At 40.8% G+C, this 9,622-nt stretch overlaps 1 protein-coding gene across 1 annotated transcript; it reads left to right on the top strand.

Annotated features, from left to right (window-relative positions):
- The first annotated feature begins 4,475 nt into the window (after window positions 1-4,475).
- On the top strand, window positions 4,476-8,075 carry LOC110114865 (phospho-2-dehydro-3-deoxyheptonate aldolase 1, chloroplastic). The gene is made up of 5 exons (XM_020847888.2): window positions 4,476-5,142; window positions 5,231-5,508; window positions 5,827-6,103; window positions 6,227-6,472; window positions 7,618-8,075. The coding sequence occupies exons 1-5, from the start codon at window positions 4,603-4,605 to the stop codon at window positions 7,894-7,896; spliced, it is 1,620 nt and encodes a 539-aa protein (XP_020703547.1). The 5' UTR covers window positions 4,476-4,602; the 3' UTR covers window positions 7,897-8,075.
- The last annotated feature ends 1,547 nt before the right edge of the window (window positions 8,076-9,622 follow it).

The following is a 9,622-nucleotide window of genomic DNA, read 5'->3' as shown; positions in this document are numbered from 1 at the left end:
ATATAAAATCACAATTTCAATGAATGATCTTAATAAATTAATTTTCTTGATCAATATTAAAGATCTGTTTGACATTGTTTTAATTTTTTTATAAAATTGATTATTATATTACTATGAAGAAAGTAATTTTTTTTTGCAAGGCTTTATTTGGGACGGTTTTTTTACTGCTTCTTCAAACAGTTTTTTAGTAAAATTTTAATTTTAAAACTAAAAAGCTATTTTAAGAAGCAATTAAAAAGCCGGCCTAAACGAAGCCTAAGCCACTGTAGAAAGTAGTTTCTGCACATAAATATTTTCTTGAAAACAACGAAAAAATAATTGCCAAATAAAAATTGCCGATTTAAAAAAAGGTTCCTTGCAATATTGCTATTTTTGTGGGGGCAACCTAACCACATGCCCTTTAATAATCCAACTACTTTGTCCTATAAATGATAATTGGCCACATGCTAGCTCATCATGCTTTATCACCACAGCTGAGCTTCTGAGCTCACTAATGATCGTTTCATAATTCATCTCCAATCGAATTCTATTTCTTAACACAAAAAAATGAATATTACGTATTTATTCTTTCTCAACCAAACTCCACGTGCTCAACCCCCGCTTTCTCTATTTCCAGAAAAAAAGCGTTCGTGAAAAGTGCGTCACCAATATTGATTTCACACTGTTCACGAACACAAGAATGGAATACATTTTGCCGTTCAATTGTTGCAGTTCGCGGACGCCAAACACGGATATGTAGTTTGGTTGGACTTGGCCTAAAGCAAGAATCAATAGTTTAGACTAGTGGCCATTATCAAATTTGTAATTAAATACGTTTTAATTTTCTTAGCCTGTCCCATAAATAAAAAACATTTAGTCTCCACACATAATAAATTCTATACAAAATTAATGAGATGCCTACAAAAACTAAATGGTAATAATTAAATTTTATTTTAATCATAATTTTCATATGCTTAAAGATAAGATAATACCTAATATGTAATTAATTTTTATGTGTGGGTTCACATCGAAAATTTTCCAACATGATATGCGTACAAAGGATGAGCTCATTAGAGAAGTCCACCGTCCTCGCTCGCTTGCCAATGTCATCATGATGAGAAAAGTTAGTGGAAATCGGGAGAATATGTATCAATTTCACTAATCTTAATAAATCAGAACTTAATGATGTTTTACTCTCCCTTATATTGGCTAGCTTAGTAATACCACCTATCATCCCTTATCTTTTAACTTCATGTATTCATATGATAGATAACAATATGAGTTTAGGGGTGTCGATATTTAACCCGACCTGAAACTTGACTTAGATCTGATCTGAAAAATTTCGAGTTTGGGTCAACTTATTTGTCAGACGGATTGGGTTTGTGTTTCATTTTCTGACCCGTTTCTAAAATCGGGTTGGGTTCAGATTGACCCAAAAATTTGAAATCAACCTGAATGACCCATAAACCTGACTCGAAACCCTGCTTGCAAAGGATCTCGCACCTCGTGCTCGCCTGCAACGCTCCTTCTTATGCCGCACTGGATCTCGTCCTCGCCTGCAACTCTTCGCACCGCAACGAGCGCTCCCACACAAGCCTCATTCTCGCTCAGATTCCGCAACCGGACCCACGCCAACACCGTGCGCAAGCTGCACCTGCACTCTACGTAGGCCGAGCCCTCACTCGCACCATACGCAACACAATCCCACTCCTGCCTCGCACCATGTACCCGCTTGCGCCAGAACTCGATGTACCGATTGTATTCCAGGTACGTGGGCTAGGTTGGGTCAACCAGGTAACCCGGTAGGTCTGATTTGGGTCTGAATTTTTGATCCATTTACAAAACTAGGTAGGGTTTGGGTCAACTCGTTTGAACCTGATTCAATTCTAAGTTTGATCAGAACCCAACCCGAAAACCCATTTTAATACTCCTACTCATATTGAATCAACTATATTGAATCAACTATTTGGCAGGCGACAGTGGTCGGAGGTCGTACGGTGATTGATTGAAGAGCGGTGGTCCGATGAGTATTTACGGACCGTCGGATGTCCAATGATGGTTGGAGACTGGGCAGTGGTCCGACCTTAGTCGGTAGCGATCGACGGCGAGGCAGTGATTCAACATCTGGGTGGGGTGGTGGTCCCACAATGGTCGAGCAGAAGTCTGATGACAATCGGGTGGGTTAGAATTCTAAACATAGTCGAAGGTTGGCGACCGGGTGGTCATCCAGCTTGCTGTCGAAAATTCGCCTGTTGTTGTGCTTGGGTGGAGCTCTAGATTCTTGAAGCCTCAAAGCTCTCTCCAATCTCTAACTAAATGTTTCGAGCCCCATCATATAGAGAGTGTAGGCCTATTTATAAATTTTGAGAATGACATATCCCATAAAATGGAGAAGATGTGAGGTAAATCCAATGTGCTATATTGAACGACTCATATTGATCATCTTGATCATAGAGCATTTGCTAAACATTTACGTGTCTTATTGATGTCAGAATTAAGCTTGGGCTCATTGGATTCATCTTGTAGAGCCGCTTGATTCCACTATAATCATGTTATATTAGGGTATCATTTGGTCATCTAATTTATGCTTTGAACCTTCCAAATATGCCTCGACGTCCCCATTTGGACCCATTCAAGCTCGAATTGGACTAATTTTGGTGTTGTTGGTTTTTTTTTTTCTCTTTGAGACATTCAAATTGATTATAAGTTAGCTGAAGTTGGAGTTCAGATGATCCCACATTTAATTTCCAAAGTTTCTAACTTGAATATATATGGAGATTCATGCTCCAAAAAGACAATTTTTTATGACATATCAATTATACTTAGCATAAACCATACGCTTTTATGTTTTTTTTTATTATATCAACTTTCAACATCTAAATTTGCAAAATGACAATCTCATTTTTAAAGCATTAAATTATGAGATTTCAAAACCCAAATATAACTCATGATCAGCTAAATATTTTTTATTTGACTTTAATTCAAGTTAGATATAACCCATTAAATTTAATTTGAGTAGAAATCATTCTAAATTAGATATATTTTTGTTTGGTCTTCTATAATAACTTTTTTAATCCATTACTTTTATAGATTAATATTTATAAATTCTTAGATTCTCATATAAATTAATTCAAATTTAAATGCATGCCTAACAATATATGTAAACATGCTTATATCGAGGCCTGACCCAATTGAAATGAGTCCACTAATATAGGTGATTGATTACAAATGATGCTCATTCTCGGAGGAGAGCGATAGCTCAATGTAGCAAACATACAAAATATACGTCACTGTAAATAGTTGAAGAATGATATTACAGCTGTTATTAAAAAAATGTTGATATGTTCGTTTGATCAAGAGGATCATAATCAGTGGGTGATGGTGGTTAGAATGACAGTAATCTGAGGGCAACGGTGATCGAAAGGAACGTAATCGGTGACTTGATAAAAGTCTGACGACAGTTGATGAAAGTTCATCAGCTGTGGTGCCAGGGTGGAGCTTCGGCCTCAGAGCTCTTTTTTTTCTTCCCCCACCACCTCCACCTTTTCATGAGAATAATAGGGCCTATTTATAGCTTTTTGAGAGTGATATAGCTAGTAAATATTGAGAAGATCAATGACATGTTGGGAGTGTTCCATCGGACGACTTATATTGATCCCGTTGATTATAAAGTGTTTATCAAACATTTATGATGAGGGTAATCATTGGGAGAAGCAGGGTAAGCTAAGAACACCAAACAAGAAATCGGAAACAGAGTAATACTATACTTTGATATTCAAGTTTATTCCAAAACTTCTCCAGCAGAAAATAGCTAAACAACAAAAAGGTTAGCCTGTACCATAATACCTAAGAAGGTAACTAATGTAGTGGAGCAGCCACTTGTAACGGTAAACTAATTAATAAACTAGTAAGGAGAAAAATAAACTATAATTATAGGATACTATGAGACACCGCATCAATTTTGATGCCCTATAAATTTCAGAATTGAGTGAACTTGAGCTCATTGGATTGGTCTCGTCGAGCCGCTCTTTTCAACTATTAGAATGTCATATTTGAGTCTCATTCAGTCATCCAATTAATTCTCCGAACTTCCAAAAATACTTTAATCCTTTGATTTGAACCCATTTGAGCTCGAATTAGACCGATTTTACTATGTCTAGGTTCATCTCTCCGAAATCTTCAATTTCACTATAAATTTATTGAAATCAAAAATTTGAATGGCTTCAATTTTAATTTTTGAAACCTCAATATTTTATTCCCATAGAGATGCATTTTTGTTCTGGATTAATTTTATAGTAACATATCAATATTATATTTAATATTTATTTTAAAATAAGATAAAAATTTTCAATTTATTACCCAAAAAATTTTCAATTTTCAAAGTACATCATGATTAAAATTCTCTTAAAATATTCTGAGAATCGTTTTTCCAGCGGTAGTCGGAAAGTCATACACTATTTCCGTCCCACAACTACCCCCACCGTACCAACAACAAGCTCACCAACCCCGACCAGCCAACTCTTCGCTATATGTACCCGCCATTTCTCTTCCGATATTCTCAGGGCTCTCTCTTCGTCTCCCTTACTAACTCGAGCCCCAAGAGAAGAAGGTATACTGAGCACAATGGCTCTAGCCTACACCTCTGCTATCTCCACCAAATCTCTCCTCCAACCCCACTCCGACTCCGCTACCGCTTTCGTCGGCGCCGCTCCCCAACTCCGATCCGTCATACCCGCTGGCGGCCGTCCCCGCCTCATCACCGCCGTCCATGCGGCGGATCCTGCCAAGAACCCGACTGTCACCGAGAAGCCATCTCCGGCAACCACGGTTCTGTCGCCGGCGACTGCGAGGCCGGGAAAGTGGACTCTTGACAGCTGGAAGTCAAAGAAGGCGCTACAGCTTCCGGAGTACCCCAACAAGGATGATCTAGAATCGGTGCTCCACACGATCGAGAACTTCCCGCCTATCGTATTCGCCGGCGAGGCCCGCAATCTTGAGGAGCGCCTAGGGGAAGCCGCTCTAGGCCGGGCATTCCTCCTCCAGGGCGGCGATTGCGCCGAGAGCTTCAAGGAATTCAACGCCAACAACATCCGAGATACCTTCCGCGTTCTCCTTCAGATGAGTGCCGTCCTTATGTTTGGCAGCCAGATGCCGGTCATCAAGGTAACCAAAACTCAAGATCTATTTACTGATCTGAAATTTCCACTTTACAACTCAGCTGGATTTAGCGACATGTTATTCATCATTCCAGGTGGGAAGAATGGCGGGCCAATTTGCGAAGCCGAGGTCGGATAACTTGGAGGAGAAGGATGGCGTCAAACTACCAAGCTACAGAGGAGATAACATCAATGGCGATGCCTTTGATGAGAAGTCGAGAATTCCGGATCCGCACAGGATGATCAGAGCTTACTGCCAGTCAGCGGCAACATTGAATCTCCTCCGTGCTTTCGCCACCGGAGGCTACGCCGCTATGCAGAGAATCACGCAGTGGAACCTCGATTTCACCGAGCACAGCGAGCAGGGAGACAGGTATGCGACCTCCCCTACATTTCTCTTTCTTTTTCTGCAATTTCATCTCGCAATCATATTTTTGAATGCACCTCGGGTCATTTTCAATTTTTTCTTCACTAGTATTTCTTTCATCGTTCGCAGATCTGTAAATTGTAGTCACTAGAAGTTACAATTTCTTTAGTGTTTAGGTGGCTTATGAAACAAAATTATCATAGATTTCTTGCCCGATGAATTGACTGATCTCTTACGGATTTAACCGATCCTCTCCTAGGACTGATCACCTTTAGGAAAATCATTCCACGAATAAGAAAGATTAATCGTTGCCAAAACCTACAGGTACAAGGAGTTGGCCCATCGGGTGGATGAAGCCCTTGGCTTCATGTCGGCTTCTGGGCTTACGGTGGACCATCCCATCATGACCACGACAGAGTTTTGGACCTCACATGAGTGCCTTCTCCTCCCTTACGAGCAGTCCCTCACCCGCAAGGATTCCACCTCAGGCCTGTACTATGACTGCTCTGCTCACATGCTCTGGGTCGGCGAGCGCACCCGCCAGCTCGATGGTGCCCATGTGGAGTTCCTTCGTGGTATCGCGAATCCTCTTGGCATTAAGGTTAGAAAAAAGTGGATTTTTTTCCATCGTATGATTCTTGCCAAATTTGCCAAGCAGCATTAGAGAATAAAACTAGATGAAATTATTTTCAAAATTTGTGATTTCCTATGTCGTTTGATTCAGGTTAGTGACAAGATGGACCCGAATCAGCTTGTGAAGTTGATTGAAATCCTGAACCCAGAAAACAAGCCAGGGAGGATAACTATAATTACAAGGATGGGAGCTGAGAACATGAGGGTGAAGCTGCCCCATCTAATCAGAGCTGTCCGCGGCGCAGGACAGATTGTCACCTGGGTCAGCGACCCGATGCATGGGAACACCATCAAGGCGCCCTGCGGCCTTAAGACACGCCCCTTCGACGCTATTCTGGTAAATTCCGATTAATGATCCTACAGCATTAATCTCAGTGATATTTCTCCTATGATTACATGGGTTGCTTTTAAACAATTTATGGGTCACGGCTTTAATGAGTTGGTGGTTATGGCTAGGGGTGCCAATTTCAGAGTTAGGTTCGGGTCAAACTCGGAACTGACCCGACACTATTCGGGTTCGGGTCAACCCGACTCATTTTTGCAAATGGGTCGATTTTCCGGACTTGAACCCGACCTGCTTTGGGTTCGATTATTCCGATTTCTTGCACGCGACAGCAAGCGAAAGCGCAACAGCGGTGTCGGCAGGGCAGCAGTAGTGATCCAGGCGGCGACGCGAAAGCAAGCAAAGCACGGACATGACTCGATGCGACGCGGCGCAGGTCGGCGGGGCAGGCTGACCGCGGGGTAGGCGGGGCAAGCGGGGCAGCTGGGGCAGGCGGGGCCGTGGGGCAGGTAGGGCAGGCTGGGCAAGCGGGGCAGCTGGGGTCGCGGGTTAGGCGGGCAGACTCTAGCAGGGCCGATCAACGAGGGCAGACGAGTTTTCGGGTCATTCTGGGTCATTTCCAGGTTCCCGGGTCAACCCAAACCCAATCCATTTTTACAAACGGGTCGGTTTTCCGGATCCGATCCCACCGCGCTTTGGATTCGGGTCAACCCAAACCCGAAATTTTTTGGATTGGGTTCGGGTCGGGTCTAATATTGACACCCCTAGTTATGACTTTCATGGCAGCACTCTCAAACAATCACATGTTGTTTGTTGCCACTGGCATTTTCCATCTAGTGCTTCGCTCTTAATGCTGATTATTGCTCATGTTTGGGTCCACCTGTCTCAAAAGATTCAACTTTGGAGTCCATCAAATTTCTTAGCTGCACGTTATTCATGTCTTGATCAGTTTCCTTCGCATATAATCACTCTTTGGTCTTTTAAAATAGTTATAGGTGAACCTACTGCAAGTAGATGGAATAGCAATTACTAGTGCTCCATATTAAGTACCCTTTAGTCTGAGGTGCTGGTTGGGTTCTTCTTTGGCAATTACTTCGATCGAAGTTCGTGCCAATATTGCTAAATCAAATATTAAACTGCAAGAACTTATGGAAACAAAGAAAGGACTAACCATTTCATTAAAAATTACCTTTGTGCAGGCGGAGGTTCGAGCATTCTTTGATGTGCATGAACAGGAAGGAAGCCACCCAGGAGGGGTGCACCTGGAGATGACAGGGCAGAATGTGACGGAATGCATTGGTGGATCGCGCACTGTAACCTTTGATGACCTGAGCTCTCGATACCACACGCATTGCGACCCTAGGCTAAATGCCTCGCAATCACTAGAGCTGGCCTTCATCGTTGCCGAGCGGCTCAGGAAGCGCAGGATTGCCACCAAACGCCCTCAGCTTGTTTCCTTGCCTTCCCTGGGGCTCTGAATTTGGAGGGGAATTAAGGGTGTTACTTGTGTAGCTCGTTTGATATTATATATATATGCTTGATGTATTGTAATGCTGTAGTTGATATTCATTCACTTTAATGTGTATCTATATCTGTGAGCTTGGATCAACTTGGACTGGATTCTGAGAATAGAATAAGCAGAGTTCGAATTTCTCTATTCTGAACTAGCAATTTCTAGTTTCCTTAATGAATCTGGATTTATGCTTTGGTTGTTCAAGAACAAATTCCATAGGAAAATTCTATCTGGAATTACGATATGGTTGGGATTAGCTTCTAATGAAAGAATTAAGATAGGGAATATATGATAATTTCAGTGTTTCAGAATGATTTTCGGCCAAAGTTTTTGTAATCGGTAGCAATTTTGTTTTTAAAATAACGGTTACCTCGTTCAGAAAATCACTTGGGTTGATAAGCGTGATTGCTGCTTCAGCTAATAATCACTTGACAATAAAACTACCGTAACTGTCTGAAATAGGTATTCTGTAGAAGTATGAGATAGCAAAGGAAACAGAGAAAATATAGAAAAATCAGAGGTTGATAGTAAAAGGAATATATATTCTACGAATGCCTTCTCCTTTCCATCACAGTAGTCATATACTAGGAAGCAGTAAATAACTTGTTGGAAAAAGATAGGGTAACTGAAAACCTTAACCATACTAGAAAATAACAGAGTAACTAAAGTAGTGGAGAATGTAAGTAATAGTGCAGTGAGAAAACAAAATGGTAAGATACTCCCTCACGCATAGGATGTACCGCATCAGGTCTCTCCCATTGGATAATTCTCTGTGGTCACTGTAGTTGTTGTAATGAGAGCCTCATCTAAAGGGTAATAGGCATGGATATCAGTAACATTAAATGTGGAGGTAGTGCCAAATTCAGGGGACAAATTAATAATATAAGCAGTATCATTGATTTTTTTTCAAGATAGGAAACGGACTGACTTGACGTAGACCTAATTTGGAGTAAGTGCTAGGGGCTAGGCCTTCAAGACGCAAGTGAACCATAACTAAGATTTCATTTGGGACGATTTTTATATTGCTTCTTAAAGCTGCTTTTTAGTTAAGAAATAAAAAAAATTGTACTAAAAAACTATTTTAAGAAGCTGTAAGAAAGTCGTCCTAAATGAACCCTAAGTCACCTGGTTGAAAGTGTTTTGCACGGCAATGAGTATCAATCTTTTATTTATACTTATCATTAGAAGAAATGAATTTGTTCGAGACATCAGTTAGCATATGTGTGAATTGATCAGCAACTTGAGCTGCATTTTTACTATATAATTTTGGAAGAATGGCTACATCAATAGTGTGGTTTGGAGTCTGTCTAAACAATGCTAAAAGGGAACCTTCCTGTTGATCTATTTGGCATGCTATTGTATGCAAATTCTGCCTAACTCAGACTGAGGGTAGTAAGTTGAACTTAAGTTGATTTCAGTTTGCAATATTTTCCATAAATCTCTCCAAAAAAGTCTAATAAACTTAACATTGTGATCTGAAATAAGGCTTCGTGGTATTCCATGCAGACGGAATATTTCATTGAAGAATAGAAGAGCACTGTTAATTGCATCAAAAGTTTTTTTGCATGCAATAAAATGAGCCATATTTTTAAAAATCTATCAGCCACAACCATAATAGAATCATTTCCCCTTTTTGTTCATCATAAACCCAAAACAAAATCGAGACTACAGTCCTCCCAGATAGTGTCCGG

The sequence above is a fragment of the Dendrobium catenatum genome, unplaced genomic scaffold (genome assembly GCF_001605985.2).
Source record: "Dendrobium catenatum unplaced genomic scaffold, ASM160598v2 fragScaff_scaffold_262, whole genome shotgun sequence".
NCBI classification, from domain to species: Eukaryota; Viridiplantae; Streptophyta; class Magnoliopsida; order Asparagales; family Orchidaceae; genus Dendrobium; species Dendrobium catenatum.
Note: the sequence above shows the minus strand (reverse complement) of the source record. Positions and strands in the feature narration are given on the sequence as shown.

Bases quoted from the DNA above. Each gene is read 5' to 3' on its own strand.
- LOC110114865 (XM_020847888.2), top strand. From the start codon at position 4,603: ATGGCTCTAGCCTACACCTCTGCTATCTCCACCAAATCTCTCCTCCAA. The intron at 5,143-5,230 runs GTAACCAAAACT...TCATCATTCCAG, and splicing joins GCCAGATGCCGGTCATCAAG to GTGGGAAGAATGGCGGGCCA. The intron at 5,509-5,826 runs GTATGCGACCTC...CAAAACCTACAG, and splicing joins CACAGCGAGCAGGGAGACAG to GTACAAGGAGTTGGCCCATC.